The sequence below is a fragment of the Pseudocercospora fijiensis genome, assembly GCF_000340215.1.
Source record: "Pseudocercospora fijiensis CIRAD86 unplaced genomic scaffold MYCFIscaffold_5, whole genome shotgun sequence".
NCBI classification, from domain to species: Eukaryota; Fungi; Ascomycota; class Dothideomycetes; order Mycosphaerellales; family Mycosphaerellaceae; genus Pseudocercospora; species Pseudocercospora fijiensis.
The window spans coordinates 3,168,732-3,187,394 of NW_006921536.1; the positions used below are offsets into that span (position 1 = coordinate 3,168,732).

General features: G+C 44.7%; 5 protein-coding genes across 5 annotated transcripts; 3 read left to right on the top strand and 2 right to left on the bottom strand.

The window, feature by feature from the left end:
* Positions 1-9,751: 9,751 nt before the first annotated feature.
* On the top strand, positions 9,752-10,147 carry MYCFIDRAFT_197343 (uncharacterized protein; the record flags this gene model as incomplete). Its single annotated transcript, XM_007929374.1, has 1 exon — positions 9,752-10,147. The coding sequence occupies one exon, from the start codon at positions 9,752-9,754 to the stop codon at positions 10,145-10,147; it is 396 nt and encodes a 131-aa protein (XP_007927565.1).
* A 1,311-nt stretch (positions 10,148-11,458) lies between these two features.
* On the top strand, positions 11,459-12,754 carry MYCFIDRAFT_188925 (uncharacterized protein; the record flags this gene model as incomplete). The annotated part of the gene is made up of 2 exons (XM_007929375.1): positions 11,459-11,531; positions 11,589-12,754. The coding sequence occupies 2 exons, from the start codon at positions 11,459-11,461 to the stop codon at positions 12,752-12,754; spliced, it is 1,239 nt and encodes a 412-aa protein (XP_007927566.1).
* Positions 12,755-12,762: 8 nt separating this feature from the next.
* Positions 12,763-13,624, bottom strand: MYCFIDRAFT_175685 (uncharacterized protein; the record flags this gene model as incomplete). Its single annotated transcript, XM_007929376.1, has 7 exons — positions 12,763-13,077; positions 13,142-13,161; positions 13,191-13,246; positions 13,281-13,385; positions 13,424-13,439; positions 13,462-13,573; positions 13,610-13,624. 7 exons carry the CDS (start codon positions 13,622-13,624, stop codon positions 12,763-12,765), a joined length of 639 nt encoding a protein of 212 aa, XP_007927567.1.
* Positions 13,625-14,531: 907 nt separating this feature from the next.
* On the top strand, positions 14,532-16,133 carry MYCFIDRAFT_43242 (uncharacterized protein; the record flags this gene model as incomplete). Its single annotated transcript, XM_007928828.1, has 3 exons — positions 14,532-14,864; positions 14,917-15,996; positions 16,050-16,133. 3 exons carry the CDS (start codon positions 14,532-14,534, stop codon positions 16,131-16,133), a joined length of 1,497 nt encoding a protein of 498 aa, XP_007927019.1.
* A 1,357-nt stretch (positions 16,134-17,490) lies between these two features.
* Positions 17,491-18,610, bottom strand: MYCFIDRAFT_83606 (uncharacterized protein; the record flags this gene model as incomplete). Its single annotated transcript, XM_007929377.1, has 2 exons — positions 17,491-17,581; positions 17,868-18,610. 2 exons carry the CDS (start codon positions 18,608-18,610, stop codon positions 17,491-17,493), a joined length of 834 nt encoding a protein of 277 aa, XP_007927568.1.
* Between the last annotated feature and the right edge of the window lie 53 nt (positions 18,611-18,663).

The following is an 18,663-nucleotide window of genomic DNA, read 5'->3' on the forward strand; positions in this document are numbered from 1 at the left end:
TTACGCTAGCGTCGAGAGGTCAATTTAGGAGTCTAGTTAGATTAGTAGCACGTTCCGATTACTATTATTACTAGAACGCCGAAGGACGCAAGGTTACCTATACGACCTAGTATTAATAGACGAGAAATACGAAGAAGAGTTCCCTAAGGTAGTAAAGTAGATCTATACGGTAGAGGGACAGACTGCGTTTAGGTACCTAGTATATAAGATTTGTTCTAATTATCGCCGACAGACGAGACGAAAAACGGTACGCGTAACAACGTATAGAGTCGGCGATACTAGCGATTGCGCGGAAATTGCTATATCTACGGATACTAGACTAGCGATACTAGAAGGATCTAGAGCGGTGCCGCCGTACCGCGTACTAAATAATGTGTAGTAGAGTATAGTTATAGTATAAGAGCAGAATAGGAAGGTAAAACCTATATATCGACTATATAAACTCGATTATCGCTAGCCTATAGTTAGAGGCCGCGCGTTAGTAGGAGTCGATAATATAGATCTCGAACGATTAGTTAAGATACTGCAGGTAGATTATAGTTTCGAAGCCGGCGTCGACGCCTTGCATTAGATAAGCGACTAACATAGACACGTTCGAATTAATAACGAGCGACAGTAGAGGGCTAGTCTATCCGACATATTAGGCAGAGGCCTATAGCTGCGATTTGCAATCTATAGGTAAATTAAGGAGGTAGAACGAGCGTAAATATAAACGCAGAAAAGCAAGATAAATAATTAATTTTACTAAGTCCGATATAGAAGTCCTACTCTAATAGTAATAGGCACTAATCTATTTATTAAACGGAAGGCAAGATACCCCGACTACGATAAGCACTACGCTTTAATCTTAGACATATACTAATATATAGTAAGCATATCACATATAGCAGTCTTAAGCGCCGCGATCTCTTCCTTTATCTATTTAATCTCGGCCTATATTTAAGCACCCTAATCGCGCTGTAGCAATAGCGGACTCGGGGTAGCGCGATAGTTAAGGAAAGGCTAAATCGGCTGCGACTAGCAGTCGTCGTACTAGGGTAGATTACATACCTCTAGCTAATCTAGTTAGAATTGCATCTATCGAGTATAGGGCCTCTACGGTATTATTAACCTCGAATTAGCTAAACACGCCGATAGAGATAGTTCTAACTAACCCGTAATGCTACGAGGCGGCTTCGAAGGTATGTGTTCGACCTAGCGGATTAGCTAACGCCGATTAATTTACCGATAAAGAATATATATCTATATATACCGTAGTAGCGACCGAGCGAGGAATAAATAGTCTAAATACGCCGATTGCTTTAGTGCAATGTTAATAGTGTTGCTATATACCGTCGGCATAGACTACAATAATTACCGCTAGACTAATAATAGCGCTAGATTAGTAGTTCCCGAATCCGACTCGCGACCGAATCGGGCTAGCGTCGATAAGGTACGAAAATAGCGAATAGTCTATAGGCTACGATTATGCTTTAGCGTTAGCGGGGCATATCCGATAGGACTAATAAGCGATTATAGACAGCGACTCGGGCAGTCTGTATAGGAGCAGAAGATAAAACCGCAATTTAATACCCCCTTTTTCGTAGGGTAAACAAGCACGAAGACGCGTATAGTCTAATATATACTACGTTAGATTCGCAATAATACTACTACTCGTTATAGTACACTTAGGATAGGTCGCAACTACGAAGAAGATAAATACAGAACTAAGTCGTTATCTAACTCGATAGAGTCGGATAGGGATACTAGATTCGAAGAAGAAAACGGGGAGGATACTCGTTTATATATAGCGACTAGCATTAGATCGAAATTTATAAAGGTAACGTATACTAGAGCACGGTAACAGAGGACTAACGTAACTAGTATAAGGGTAAGAATAGCAAAGATCCGGCAAGGCTAAAACGGAAGCATAGCGACGATAGGGCGGATTAGAGCGACGATATAAAGCTATTAAAACGACGTAAGAAGCGAGACAAAGGCTTAACGACTTCTAGTAAAGAACGTTTAAATCGAAAGAAGGGCTTACTCGAAGCAAGGGAGCAAATCTTGTATAACGAGACGCGTCGTAAACTATTCGCTATTACGTTAACTAGGGCCCGAGGATATAAGACGATGTTTCCTACTACCTAAACCCTAGTATAGGTAGACGAAACAATTAAGGAGGTATATAGTAAAAACTACGATCGATTACTAGCTTTACGTACAATAGTACTATAGCCGGGTAGCTATATACCGTCGAGAGACGTAGTCTAAGCAGTCGGTAGAGATCCCGATATAATAGTATTAAGACTAATATTAGAATAGTTGCGAGAAGCTATACGAAAGGAGCGAGGCTATATTAATACCTATATCCGATTAACCTTAATAAACCAAGCACCGATCGTAATAACCGACACTCTAAAAAGGATAGTATACGCTAAGAGGATGCTCGATAACTAAATCTTCGAGTGCTACGACGAGAAACTAGTAAGACCCTCTCTAAAATAGCATAGTTACTAGATAATAGCTAACGGTCGATATATGCTACGTACTACCTTAGTAAGCTTATATACAAATGTCTAGCGGGTATGCTACTCCGGTAGGATCGGCGAGGCTAGAAGACATATATTAAATAGTACTACTATAAAGTTACCCCTTTTATAATATTATCTACCGCTACGGTACTCGGTAGAATACTAACCGGATAGTCGATAGAGTCGTATTTAACTAAAGTTAGAGGTAAAGCGATCTAGCTAGCCCTAGATTACAAGTTAATATACTAGCTGTTCCTAGATCGGATAACTACGTAGAATGCGACGGATTAAGCTACTTATAACCTTCGGTTGTCGAAAGCGCAGAAGATATACGTACGGTATATAGGTAGAGTATAGGATACCCCTAAATTATTAATAAATAACTTCGAGAGCGTACGTAACAATATCGATGCACTTATAGCAATCGACGTCGTTTTAGATTCCGACGATAAAGGCGGATCGATCGAGCGCTATAGTAAGAGTAGTCTACGAGCGCTGTGTTTCTCTTACCTACTAATATAATCGATAGGTCCTAAAGCGTCTACTAGGCAACAATTAAGTAAACAACTTAAAGCCGGCGATAATGCGATAGATAGGTTAGCGGAGGCGGAGGCCCTACCTAAGAAAAACGATATTAGACTACCTATACTATAGAGCAGTTTCTAAGCGATAGATTAGGAGCCGACGGGGGCTACTAATCCGTTTACTTCGGTACGGGGAGGCAACGGTATAAGTGCAACCGAGACAATAGAATATAATAGAACTAAAGACAATTAATACTAAAGGTATAGATACACCGCGGTAATAGCAATAGGGAAGGATTACGCGCTAATTACTATAAGAATAGTAGGTATTCCGACTAGTCTTATATAGATAGATAGATAGATATTTCATTTGCCTGTTGTAGTGCCTTTCGGCCTATACAGGTCTGTTTCTATGTATTGTTTTAGATAGGAAACCAACTTAGTTAGTAAAAACCTCCCTCCTGTCCTATTTATAAGTGTTGATCTTCCTCGTTTCCTTATTTTCCTTCCTCTAGGGTATACTAGTGTTATAGTTGTTACCCTCTGACTACCTTGCCTACTACCCTGCCCTTCTTTCCCCCTCTTCTTCCCTCCTTCTTATCTACTCCTTAGTTTCCCTTACTAGTACGAATTGTTGTACAAATCCCTATTTAATAATCCACTTCACTATCCTCTTTAGGTCTTCTTTACTCTAGATTAGCTTGTCGTATTCCCTTTCTATTGCTTTTAGTCTCTAATTACTTCTACCTTCTAACTATTAAGGGCAGACTAGTAGTATATACTTAGGGTTCTGAGATTAGTAGCTATATTAGCAAGCCCTGCTTTCAATTCCTAGGACGTTTCTTCTAAACAGGTAAGATCTGAATCCAATGTGTTTAGATCTGATTTAGATAGCTAGGCTTGCCTCGGCCCTATTTAGGTCCTTATAGAGCTAGTAGTTATATTGACTAAATTTGATTAGTGCCTTTAGGGTTCCTAGTCTAACTTGTGTTTTGTTCTATTCCTACTCCTATAGGTATCTAGCTATTAATTCTACTAGGCTTTGTTTCTCTCTCTTTAGTTTGTCTTCCTTTAGCCTTATATTTAGTCCCTAAAGCTCTTTCTCTAGCATTTCTCTTGTTAAGACTCTATAGTGCTCTAGGTCTTTGACTTTCTAGGGAGTCATTTATAGTCTATCTCGCCTCCTAGTCCTAATGTACTAGGCTTTTATCTTGTCTAGTGCCTTTTGGATAGTCTATTAGGCTAGGTATTCTATTATCTTTACTATATATTGGTGTCTTAGTCCCTTGAAGTATTGTTTAACTAGTAGGATCCCTAATTCTATTTCCACTACCCTTGTAGGTATAGTTTTATATGCCCCTAGGATTTTCTTTAGGCCTTGGGTTTAGGACCTGCTAACTAGTTGCTCGATCCTCTTTAGTGTTTTCTCCTAGGCTGTCTATATCTGTACTCTATATAGTATTACTAGCTTAACAATTGCTTTATATATAACTTTAGCTTTCTCGAATATAGCCCCCTATATAGAGGCTATAAGCCTATTAATGGATTGCATATTAGTATCTGCCCTCTACTTTGCCTTCTTTACTTATAGTCCCTAATTTAGTTTTAGGTCTAGCTAGATCCCTAGTACCCTAAGCTCTGCTAATAGTTAGGTTTCAAAGCCTTAGATAGTAATTGATTGCTTTATATTATAGGTTGATTTAGCCTTACTAAAGTGGATGAGCTAGTATTTTTCTAGGGCGAATTTTGCTCTATATCTCTTTGCCTATTTTTTATACTCCTAGTGCTTCTCTTCTAGGATCTTGCAGTTGGTTTCTGTTGTCTTAGACTAGGCTAGGATATTTATATTATCTACAAACCCTAATACTAATATGTTTCTTAATTCTAGGAGTAGGAGTAGGTCTGCTATAAAGATAAGGAAGAGGATTAGGGAGAGTATTAATCCTTAAGGGATTCCCTTTTCAGTTAGTATTAGGTCTGATTTGAATTTGCCTAGAATAAGCTGTATTGACCTTTCCTATAGGAAGGACTAGATAAATTAGACTATCTAGTTTAGTATAGCCTTCTATTTAAGTATATATAGGAGCCTTTTATAGGAGACATTGTTAAAGGCTCCTAAGATGTTAAGGGAGAGGAGGGTTGCTACCTAGTTTTAACTATAGTGCTAGATATGCTTAATCTGTTCTATAATTAGTTCTATAGCTATTAGTGTTAACCTCTTCTTTCTTCCTCCTATCTAGCCTTTAGGAAGGATGTTCCTTTCCTCGGTAAAGATTGTTAGCCTTTTAGCGATAATTTTTTCTAGCACCTTGCCTATTATATTAAGTAGGGCTATTAGTCTGTAGGCCTTGAGCTACGTATAGTCTTCCTTCTAGGGCTTCCTTAGCACTACTGTTAGGGACTTCCTAAATGGTCTTAGGTAGTGTCCTAGTGTTAGGCTTTATAAAAAGATATTAGCTAGTGCTAGGGCTAGCCCCTTCCTATATACTTTTAGAAGTTTGTTGTAGATCTTGTCTTCTCCTAGTACCTTATTGCCTAGAATTTTCTTTAGGATCCTTTTAATAGTTTCGGGTTTAACCTAGGTGTCTCTTAGTGTACCTAGTAGTAGAGTCTCTTGTTCTTTCTCCTTTATGTCTAATAGGTCTACTTATACTTTTCTATAGAAGAAGTGTTAGCCTAGGGCTCTTACTTTCCCTTCTATTGTAGTCTGTATTTGTCCTTATTAGTCTATAATGTCCGGGAATTGTAGTAGTATATCTTTATCCTGTTTAGGTCTCCTTGCCTATTTAGCTATCCTCTATATCTCTTCTAGTTTCTTTATAATTATTCCTATTATAGATCTCTATTCTTGTATCTTATCCTTCTTAATCTAGATCTTCTTTTCCTAGTAGGCTTTATTATAGTTGTCCTATACTTTCTAGGTATAGGTTTATATCTACTACCTCCTAGCCTTCCTTGCTGCTTTAACCTTCCTTATATACTTACTAGTCTAGTATAGTTACTAGTATAGTAAATGTTTCTTTGCTAGGGTATACTTTCTAGCTACCTGTTTTAGGATTCCTATTAGTTCTTCTACTGCCTTATTAATGTCCTCTAGCCTTAGGAGGTGCTTTGTTAAGAGTTCCTCTAGTTTTAGGTCCCTTTCTAGTTCCTCCTTAATCCTATCCTATTAAGCACCTTTCTAGTTAAGCTTCTCCTCTAGTTCCCTTTCCTAATTAGCTTAGACATTTAGCTCAATCTATACCGGGAAGTGGTCTAATGATTCTTCTAGCTCCTAGTTGACCCTATATCTTGTAATCCTGTTCCTAATCTAATATAATATAAAGTATAGGTCTAGTGTGCTGCTGCTTCCTCTTGCCTCCTAAGTAATTAGTCCCTTTAGGGTGACAATTTCTATTCCTTCCCTCTCTAATATATTAATTAGTCTTCCTGCTAGGAAGTAGTAGGCTAGGGTAAAGTCTAAGCCCTAGAGGGGGTAGTAGAGGTTGAAATCCCTAAGTAGGATTTGGTAGGTGTTCCCCTAGATAACTCTAGGTAGTCTTTCTAGGGTTTTTAGTTAGGTACTGCTTCTTAAGTCTAGTAGTAGGTTATATATATAGTAGACTTGGAGTGTACCTTAGGATGTCTCTACTTAAACTAATGTTAGGTCCCTATCCTCCTATAGTATAGCCTACTAGGTTTCTATATCTATCTCCTTGCTAATATAGATATATGTCCTTAGGGCTCCCTAGTTGTAGATAATTAGGTAGTATCTTAGGTCTTTAACTGTTGCTAGTCTCTTTATATATAGGTTAAGCTAGGGCTCTTAGATTGTAATAATGTAATATTCTTTTAGGTTTAGTGCTTAAAGGAAGCTCCTCTATACTTTGTCTTTACTCTTGTTAATATTGTACTATATAATGTTCAGTGATGTTGTAATGTTTATTAGGTTTTATCTATATTATTTCCCTATAAGTTTTCCTTTAGTCTTCCCTTACTTTAGACTAACATTTAACTAAGCTTTATCTACCCTGCTTCCTTTCCTACAATGTTAAGGTATCTTAGTCTCCCTAGTTGCTAGTAACTCTCTTATGCTAGTAAGGCCCTAAATATAAACCTATTATCTTATCTAGACCTCTTTTATAGTACTTAGCTAGGTTGCTTCTATACCTAGCTGCCCTAGCTTATTATGTATCTTTTTAGTATATTGATTCTAGCTTCCTTTGCCTTCCTAGCTGCCTATATTCTTACTAGGCATTCCTTCGCCTAAGAGGGGTGTCTTTTAGTGTAGTATGCATATCTTGCCTCTCCCTTATATACTTTGTATTCTTTAACCTAGTAATCCCCTATATAATAGGAGCAGGTGTTAGTTGTCTTTATGCACTTAGCTGCTAAGTATCTATAGTATTAATATTTGAAGCACTGCATTATCCTATAGTTGCTTCTATGTATCTCTGTTTCTAATCTTTTAAAGTCCTAGAATAACCCCTAGTCTAGTACTATATTAGCTTGCTCTACACTCCCTACCTAGATAATTAGGGAAGACTGCTTCTTAGTCTCTTTAATTTTCCTTTTAATCTATGCCACTTTTGTAATCTTTAGGCCTAGGTATATAGCTTAGTTTTGTCTCTATAGGCTCTTAATATCCTGTTCTTCCTTAAAGCTTCTTATTATGCTATAGGCTATAATTATAAATTGCTATTAGGAGACCTTTGCTGTTTTCCCTATCTTGGTTGTCTATTCTTTTTATATTTCTAGCTTCTTTTTGTCCTGCTCTTATGCTATAAATAGCTTAATTACCCCTTTACCTTCGTTCCTAGCCCTAATTACTTCTTTAACTACAATTCTTTCTACAATCTCTTTCCCTATAAGTCCTTAGATTTCCTTTTACTCCTATAGGTCCGTAATATAGACTCTAACTACTGTCCTCGGGGGTTTTGGCGCCTCCTAACTAGCTACTACTACCTAGGTGCGGTAGTTTAGGCTTATCTCCTATTGTTTCTTCGTAATCTTTGCTGTAACTGTATTAGCTACCTTTGTAATTACGTAGCTTGCCTAGCTGTAGATTGCTTTTAGTCCTCTAAGGAGTTCTATTCTAAGATTATTATCCTATATGCCCTCTTAGGGGTTCTTCTATCTTCCGCCTTTAGTACCTCCTCTGCCCTAGTATATAGTGCTTTCTATTCGTCCTCCCTTCCTTCTTAACTGTCTTCCCTTCGTCTCTAATTATTCGCTGCTATTTTGCTTCTCGAATAATATCTATAGTCTATAACTAGTCTTATATAATAGATAAGACTTTATTCGCGGCGGTAAGTAATCGCGTTAGGGATGTATTAGGGCTAGAAGAGGGGGAGTAGATATAGTAGGCGGATATAGAGGCGGACGGCGGCAAAGTTAAGGAGATAGCATTTAACGAGGAGACGTAGGATCGAAGAATTAGGAGATATATAGTAAAAGAGAAGAAGAAGTCGAAAGGAAACAAATAAAAGAAGGTAGAGGTATATCGCTTTAATATAGCCGTAGAGGACGAATAGAATATATTCTTATTAACCGTAATAAATAGATGCCCTATATAATATAACGAAATCTATTAATACTATATAAGTCGGTCGCTAAGTCGGTACTAACTTAGTGTACGTAGTAGACATATATAAATGCTAGTAGTTACCCGAGTATACGTATAAACGTTAGATATTAGTAGAAGCAACAATCGTATAATATATAGATCCGATAGAAAATGTAATTTAAATACTAGTACTAGTATATACGACGACTCGAGCCCGACTCGATATACGAGTTAGATAGTAAAGAATAAAATTCTTACTACGAACAGATTTGCTAGAATTTCTAGATCGCGACGATCCTATTAGACAAGATCTTTAACGTACGATCCTAAGGATCCTAAGCGATCCTATCGATAGGATCGTCGCGATTAGTAAAAAAGTTTCTATAACGTACTTAAAGACCTCTATCTCTTGCTTAATAGCTTTATCTTCTTTTTTAGCCGATATATAGTCGTCGTCGTCTATACTAGTTTGCTAGGTTTACTAAGTATCCGCTAGTAACTCGTCGTTAGTATTCGAGCCTTTACTTAACTTAACGGTTAGCTCTTAGCGGCGCCGCTTATTAGCGTTATTAGTAGCTCGGCTAGTCGATTGCTATACGAGAAGGGCCTCCTTCTTCTTTAAGGAAGGCTTCTACGGTCGCTTAGAGGCTCTTAGTATAGTAACGGCTCGTTAACGGCTTCCGAATATGCCTTGTTCTTAACCTTAAGCTTTACTAAGAGAGCCTAAGTAGACAGAGGTAAGAAAGACTTTCGTTCCGTCCCTAGATTGCTACCAAATTTGTATAGTGTAGGTAGGTCTACGGCAAAATGATAGCTACGCGGAGATATCCATGGTCTCCGCATATAGCGCGACTTATTGAATAGCACAATATATCTCAGCCAAGATGCGGTCAAGATCGAGTGCCATCGACTTTGATGAAAACCACAGTTAACGGAAACAAAGCTCGCCAAGATGAGAAAGCGCACTGCTTAAAAGAGGTAGGTACGCAGTCGCTCATTGCATGAGGTATCCAATGATGTAGCCAAGGAAGGTGTGAACATGGGCTATTTACCAACACTTGAGGTTCATACCATCTCCACGACCGCAGAAACATCAACGAGTTATCATCAACACATTCCTTCAAAACAGTACATGTGGCAGAACAATGTTTCAAAAATCTTTTGCAATAATGGGTCTGCTCGGCCTAGCCAAAGACAAGCTCACCAGGGAAAGGAATGCTCGGCAGGAATCGCCAGCAAAGTCATCAGCAGCGAAGACCGAAAGCATGTTGAAGGCTGAACGATGTCTCAAAAGCTCTACATCTCCCGCTGAAGTCCACACTGCCAGCGAGAAGCAACATGAATCCGATAGCGATCGTCGTGTCGAGTGCCTTGCCGTCACTCAAGACGCCGGCCATACAACATTGCCATCTCCCACACCCGACAGCCCGGTATCAAAACCGAAGATCGTGATGAGTGGCCTGCCCGCAAGTGCTGGATACTTCCACAGCAGCCACATGTCAGAAGACAGATATGCATGGCCTCATCCTGCGACTCGCAGCTATGATGACCGGACAGCAGCCTAGGTGGCATTGTGAGAAGTTCAATCAAGATATCGCATCATAATTTCGAGCATGCTGACCAGGACAGAGGCCAGCCAAGGCATCCAGAAGCTCGTCACACTCGACCCAGAACTTCCAAGAAAAATCGTCAGACCTGGCATAGCCGGTCTCATCCTAGCCTAAAAGCTGCTTCCGTTCGCCTTACTAGTGATCGGTTACGCTCTTTCAGAAGAGCATTGATGCGAGGAGAAGGAGGGGCTGCGGGAGAAAAGGTTGCTGGCACGAGCGTATGAGAAAGGACGTGCTGGATGACACAGGAACCGATTACCTACGTGCTCATTGAGAAGATCAGCAGTCCTACTACGCTCTTCACAAGCTGGCCCCTAGTCTTTCCGTCTGCGCAGCGAGACCTAGCTGCAAGAACACATCCTCATCGCACATCTGCATAACATGTATGTGTTTCCCACGAGCTTTGAAGCGAAGCGGCCGAATGATTCAGGCAGAGATGAAGGACGAGTCATTGGATCATTAGCCCTATGTCTCCAAAAGTCCGGATGTATACCTCTGGCCCCAGAACTCGAAACCTGCCGAGAGTGTTCCTGATGAAGTCCACCTCATTGGGGACGTTCTCAGTTGATTCCTCTTGAATTTCTCGCATTACTAAGAACTGTCCCAATAATGGCTCGTCTGTCGATCATCGGCTGAAAGAATATGCAAGGATAGCTTACCCTGTCATTTCCCTGCAAGAAGTAGTTTCCTTTCGTCCTTATTATTATATAGGTTCGTATGCCAGTAGTGCGGGAAAGTTCTCACATCCTTGGATGAAAGCATTGGCAGTAACCGAAGTCTCAGCTCTTCTACCAGAATCAAAAATTTTGTACTTTGTCGTGGCCTTTTCATTAATAATCTCTTGAGAAGTATGGCATACACCCAGGCAGTAAGTACCGGTACGATTCTTCTGCCAGTTCATTCACCAATGAAGAATGTATTTTATATAAAAGCAAGAGAAAATGCATAAAGTGTGTGGCTTTCTCTACGGATTCACTCCCCTCCTCCCCACTTTTCTCCCGGCCCGATCCTGGCTGGTCCCCTCCCCGCAACAAAAAACGACTCGAGCTTGCCGACAGGACAGGGAACAAGCCCAAAGCAGCAACTCAAGCTCCCGAGGCTATCCTCACCCGGCATCAGCATCAAAAGCTCACGCAATGCCTTCACGCGTGCACACTCATAGATGTTGAGAAATCCATCCTCTATTGCATTTCCAAGCGTAACGTAAGTCGATAAACAAAAATGTCCTTCTCAGGCCAAAACCTCCAGACCGTGAGCGGTCAAGTGATGGACGGCGCGGCATCGAAATCTCCGCCATTAGCTGGATTGAGGGTATTGGAGTTCGCGGGTTTGGCGCCAGGCAAGTATTTTTTTTCCCCTTTCACTCAATCATTGCCTCTCGTTAATCGTGGTCTAGGTCCCTACGCCGGCCTCCTCTGCGCAGACTACGGCGCCTCAGTACTCCGCGTCGACCGCGCTCATCCCAAAGCCCATGGTGGCTCCGACCCTCCACCCGTAACACCCGACCAATTAACCCGTCACAAAACCTCTATCGCTGTAAACACGAAAACTCCAAAAGGTGTAGAACTCATCAAAGCAATCATCCCCAACATAGATGTCGTCATCGATCCTTTTCGTCCGGGGGTTTTGGAGAAAATGGGATTAGGTCCGGAAGAAGTCTTGCTCAAAATCAACCCGAAAGTGATCGTGGCGAGAATGACGGGTTTCAGGCGTGATGGGAAATATAAAGATATGGCGGGGCATGATATAAATTATATAGCTGTGAGTGGAGTTTTGGGTATGATGGGGAGAGCTGGGGGGAAGCCTTATGCGCCGGCGAATATTGTGGGAGATTTTGCGGGTGGAGGTGCTGTGTGTTTTATGGGGATTTTGTTGGCGCTGCTGCAAAGGGAGAAGAGTGGGCATGGACAGGTTGTGGAGGCGAATATGGTTGATGGGAGTGCGCATTTGGCTTCTATGCCGAGGTTTGGGACCAAGACTCCGTTGTGGGATCAAGAGAGGGGGACGAATACGCTGGATGGTGGGTGTCCGTACTATGATACTTATGAGACGAAGGATGGGAAGTATATGGCTGTTGGGGCATTGGAACCGCAGTTTTATGCTGAGCTTTTGAAAGGGTTGGGGCTTAAGCCGGAAGATGCGTTCTCGCCGAAGGATAGGCTTGAAAAGAGGACGTGGGACCACCAGAGGGTTGTCTTCACGAAGCTGTTCAAGGAGAAGACGCGAGCTGAGTGGGAGAAGGTGTTTGATGGGACTGATGCGTGTGTGACGCCTGTCAAGACACAGCAAGAGCTCGAGGAAGAAGGGTTCGATCAACGTCCGATTGTGACTTTGAAATACACGCCCGGTCACGCAATCCACGATGGAGAGCCCGAAGGGCGTGATCCAGCAACTGGTCAAGGTTGTGGTGTTGAAGGAAGTGGATGGAGTTCATCAGGCCTTTATCCCGGCCAGGAGGGAGAGGAGACTCTCGGCCAGTGGATGGGTTGGTACAGGGGGCGGAATTATACGGTGAAGGAGGGAGCTCTGGAGTTGATTGATCAGCCGAAGGCCCGGCTATGAATGCAGCTTCATTGTGCACCAGTACAAAATCCGCTGTCGTTGACGCGGCGGAGCTGTATGCCCGCGGCGGCCACGGTATGAGTGCCGTCGGCCTGCGTTCTCCATTTCAGGTTTGCATTCGTGCTGGCGAGATTGGGCTCGATATGATCTGAGTTCCAACGGCCGGCCTGTAGTGCTCGCGCTCTCTCCAAAAGCCAGTTTAGAGATGCTGAAGCAGCTGGCCAGACTTTCCTGTACAGCGGACCGCAGTTTACGCATCTTAGGCTGGCGTTAGTGTTGGGTCTGCGGGGCATTGGTTGTTGGTCTCCATTATCTTTCCTGCACTGATTGAGAATGTCTCAAAAAGGATTGTAGATAGCGGGTCGGAGCTCTTCCTCATGCAGGCACGCCAATATACCCCGAGTGCACTAGTCAATGAAGAAAGCAAGTCTATCACGCGGTGCCGGTTCTTGTGGTTCGTCTTCGAATTTCGATGCAAGGTGGGAGCAGAGTCTTCCATGAGGTGACGTTGATATACGATAGTGACGTTGATATACGATAGTGACGTTGATATACGATAGTGACGTTGATATACGATAGTGAAGTTGATATACGACAGTTGGCCATGGCTTCTGGCATGGTACTAGGTAGGCTGTGCACCGATCACAGAAATGGCTTATCGTCGTTCACGGCGAGTTCGTGTTAACTTGTCGGGCATGCCTCCGGACCGAGGATTCGCTTCTCATAGTGACCCGCGTACCGATTCGGGCTCAGAGGGTTGTGCGGACTGAGCAGGGACAGCAGGGAGCAGGCAGTGTGCGCCATGCAGGTCTTGCGGGGCTGCAATTAATGTATTGCACGAGCGATAGCGAGCACCTGGCCGCAGATCATCGTTGGGTCGTAGGCTGTAGCTAGAGACGTAGACTCACAGTGTATTTAATTTCCGGGCCTATAAAGTATAAACACAGTGTTCACGATATGAACACGCACGAGACACAGATTAGCTAATCATTAGCTACCTAGGGACCTTAAGACCTACACCGAGAATGATCTATTACGAAGAATATCCACCGTGCCGAGCAGTTATCCGATGTATTCGGCTATATTAACCGCTGTGCTTATAAGGCAAGCTGCAAGCACCAAAGGGGTGACGGGGTCTATGTTCACCGTATAATAACGGTGATGTTCACGCCTGTGCCATTGTGTACAACATCTCTAGTCGTAGCCGGTAGCTGTTAGCGGGCACGCGAGCATCAGGGATAGAGCGACGAATAGCACTATATACATGATGGGGGAGTGCTGCGCTGCAGTGCGTGTGTCTTCCCCCGAAGTGATTATTTTGTTTCGTGCAGCATCACATCGATCCCGTCGTCACAGGTGCCGCCGTGAGATGAACTGCTACTGCTACTGCTACTGCTGCCACTGCCGCTGCTGGTGAAAGTAGGCGCGGCCGTCCCGTCCTCATCCTGCACGCTCTCCTGCTGACTCATCCGACAGGACTCGCTCTCCTGCTGGCCGGACTCGAGCAGCTCCCACATCGCCGGCGACCTGCATTCGCGCTGCCGTGGGCCCTTCTCGACCTCACGACCAAGCGCAAGCACCGCATTGGAAGCAAGTGATTCAGCTCAGCACCAAACTCGGCGGTGACGGCATTGGCATTGGCATTGGCGTTGGCGTTGGCGTTGGCATTGGCATTGGCATTGGCATTGGCGGATTTTTCGGCAGCCCACCCCCTCGCCCCACGTACAGCAACATTCGGCCATTCGGCGACGTCCGCCCGGCAAGCCAAGCGAGCATCATGGGCATCTTCAAGAGGAGAGAAAAGGACAAAGCTGCTTCAGCTAACGGCGAGCCTCGTTCTCCTATTCATAACCACAGCCCCAGAGGCCCATTCAGCAGTATGCGACAAGCGAATAGCATCCCCTCGCAGAATGCCAGCATACCAGACATACCACTGCCCAAAGCTCCAGATCCGCACGTCGACCCGGCCGCCTATCTACGCAGCATCTATTCCGTGAGAGAGCGAAGCAAGCTTGTGCTAGAGAAGGCCATGAGAAACCAGCTACGCCACTTCGATGTTGATATGTCAAAGTTTGCCGACACGGCGCATTATGTTGTTGCAATTATAAAGGTGGGAGAGGCGCATGGCCTTGTCTACTCTCACCAAGCTGATTGTGAAGTAGCGCGACTATGCTCCAGACTATTCCTCTATTCCTCCTCACGGCAGGTGGCAGCACTTTGAGGTCGGTGGCAGACCGCGAGTCGATCAGCTCATGCAGACTTGGCCGAGTACGGTGGACAGCCACGAAAGAACACGACGATTGATCGATCTATTTCTGGTTTCGGTGCTTTTAGACGCCGGTGCTGGCGCCAAATGGCAGTACAAATCGAAAGAGAGTGGGAAAGTGTTCAAGCGCAGCGAGGGTCTCGCAGTAGCAAGCTTGGAGATGTTCAAGACCGGCTTGTTCTCCAGCAATCCCGATCAGCCATTTCAGGTGAACAGCGAGGCATTGAAGAAGTTGACGGTGGAGCAAATGGGCAAGGGATTGCAGGTCAATCCGGAGAATCCCATGGATGGACTGGAGGGTCGAACGAACTTGCTCATCCGACTTGGCGATGCGCTTCTGAACCAAGAAATCTTTGGTCCCGAAGCAAGACCCGGCAACATGCTCGATTACCTACTCGCGCATCCCTCGACGTACGCGACATCGATTCCGATCATACCTCTGCCGACACTATGGGACACCCTCATGAATGGTCTCGTTGCCATCTGGCCTGCCACGAGAACGCAGATTGATGGAGTTCCACTCGGTGACGCCTGGCCTTGTGGCTCCATGCCATCACATCCCAACACTCCTTGGGAAAGCATTGTGCCATTCCACAAGTTGACGCAGTGGCTGACCTACTCCCTCATGGTCCCCATGCAGAAGCTGGCGCATGTGCACTTCGTAGGTGTGGAGCTAATGACCGGCCTGCCCGAGTACCGAAATGGTGGCCTGCTTGTGGACACCGGCCTTCTCACGTTGAAGGAGGAAGACGCCATTCGTGGTTTGGAGCATTACCAAATGAATTCTACAAGGCAAGGACAGCCGAACGTGGAAGTGGTACCAATGTTTACAGCTGACGACGATGTCATTGTCGAGTGGCGAGCTTTGACTGTCGGGTTCCTGGACGAGCTTTTGGTGGAAGTCAACGCTCTGCTCGATCTTTCTGGCGAGAACAAACTTAGCTTGGCACAGATGCTCGAAGCCGGAACGTGGAAGGTAAGTCCAGCACTTTCCCAGACTCCGAAATTGATGCTCAACATGATATGCAGGGCGGACGAGAAATTGCAGAAGTCTCACGACCCAATACCAAAGAGCCACCTATCATGATCATATCCGATGGCACAGTGTTCTAGGAGTCCTACTTGTATTCAGGATGGGAGCATGATCCTCCTTGGTGGGAAGAAGGTCCACATAATTCTTGCGTGTGGCCTAGACAACAATCTGCACAGCTAGATGGAGCATCGACATTGATCACCAAAAGCAGACGCCGAAGCCTACAAGGAAGTCAAATTCCGGTATTGAGTCGCGCAAGCGCAAGAGCGCCAACCGGGGACCATCCGCTTCGCGCACATCCAGTGAGGCGTGACAGCAGGACCGGGACAAGCGATTAATCGGTTCATTCAACAGTGAATAACGACAGCAGCTGAGCCAAGAGCAGGACGACTCGCAACTTAGGGAAAGTCAAGGGACGAGAAGGCTACGTCATCTTTATGCACAGCAGCGCTTGTCCATGACGGCGATTATTGCCATTCTTTCGATTGCATCTCCCCGAGCGCTTTCGTAATGTCGAGGTGGGGGATACACAAAAGAAAGCCGGGGGATGGACGGCGTTGCTATAGACATGCTTGCATGACTTACGAGTTCAGGAATGAAGCTTGACGGTTACGGCCGCACCAAACATCCACATGAATTTTCTTTATAACCCCACTGGCAAACCAACTGAGCTTTCTATAGGGACCTAGGACATGCTTATGTGCCAAGACCACGCTGAATGTTATTTTTTTCGGCCAATGCGTCATTGAAGGCAAGATGTATGGCAAGGCTGTTATCTGTCGTTGATCGGGAGACCGTGAGGGATACTTTGTCACGCAAACCGCTGTGTGGCCCTGAGATGTCGCGACGCTGGTCAATTTTGATAGCGATCGCCAGAAGGAGAACTGTCGCCGTCCACCATGATCAATATGAGATTCTCTTCTTCTTTACGAACAAAACGACCAGAATGCTTTGCCCCCGGACAGTGTGGAAAAAATGAGATCTGAGATGCCCAAGTTCATGGCGATGGCTTGATACCCTGAATTAATAGAATGTGACCGTCCGCTGTTTGTAGTGGTGTGGGATGTAACAAGCGTCTTTAGGGCGCCTTTCCACTGCTGAATGTGGTTGGGACTTGCTCAGACCTTGAGCGCTCAGCCTTTTTTTTTCTCCGTGGCTTGTGACATCTGCAGGTGACCCATAGTGTTACCGGGTTTTGAGAAGGAGGCGTTTCGCTATCAATAGACCTTCATGCACGCATGCACGGAGGAAGATAGCTCTGCCGATCTGTATGTAGAGTTCCTGCCAAGCATCACGAAGGCAATCCAGGCTGAATATTGCCTATAGAAGCGGTCATTGTCTTTCGCGAACTACGCCGCAAGTGATGTGACTCTGAAAGACCATATTATGCCGGGACACCAAGTCGTTTCTGGATTAGTGCTCGACATTCTTGCTCTGTCAAGAGAATTGGTATTGGACTCTTCTCAAACCGCATCGCGAATGGTTCTCGTCCTTCACCAGAGTGAGGACGTAGTTTCTCCTCGCCAAGCTGTGAATGCCAAACGTCAGCACGAGCCCTTATCGGCGACAGAGAAGTACTCACCACTAGGCAAGCAACTGTGTACATCGACTTGTCCCTGATATCCTCCCATTCAGACCTCAAGGTTTTGTTGTGGTTGTGAGCCTTTCCTAAGATAGATTCACTCATGGTGATCGCCCTTTTATACCAGGCCCCAATGCATCGGGCGGCTTCAAGGAACACTATGTCTTTGATTGCCTTCACCAGGTGATAACTTTGTTGAAGGTTCGAGAGCAGGATTGCAGCTTGTGCGTACAGTTCCGCAACCTGTTGAGCTGGGCATTGCCCCTCAGCTTCATAGAGGCAGGCGAGGAGGAAGGTGTATTCGATTCGCTGAACCTCGGTGAGTGGGCGCCAGCGAGGAGCTGGAGGGTCAGGCGTCCGCGTGAGAACAATGTTCTCAAATCTACTATAGTCGGGAGGAGAACCGTCCAACGCATATCTGAGGTGCGTGATCAATTTCCGGCGACATTCGCTTAGCCTCATAAACTCGGTAGGTCGACAAGCAATGCACCGACATTCGAAACCGTAGTGCATCTCCAGCAACGCCTTCCGTTGCCTTGCAGTCCATCCTGAGATGCGATCGTTCAAATAGCTGATCTCGAGTTCTTCGCCCTCGGCGATGTCTTTCAAAGCTATGACGGCATGCCATTCCGTCACTACTGCATTTGGAATGCAAGAGTGATTGATCCGTGAGATTTTGAGGTATAAAGACGAGCTTTCCTGGTCTCCGAAGCTATTGGCGTGATAGATTGCCTTGAGCTTGGAGGCAAACCGAACGGAAGTGCCTCGGTGTAGCGCCAATACAGCCTTTCGATCTGCAGCTCCCAGTTTCTTCACTGCGAGCTCCAGGTCCGCGGGGGAGACGAGGTGTGACGGTTTGTCGAAAGAAAGGATTGGCTCCTCTGTGTAAATGATAGTGCCTCGTTTGAGCGGCTGTAGGGCGAAGACTCCATATCCTTTGCCGTCAGTCTTGCGGGTTTCCGTCAACGTGTTCATAATTGCTGCATATGGATTGTACACGATGGAATTGACGTAGCACTCGAAGGCAA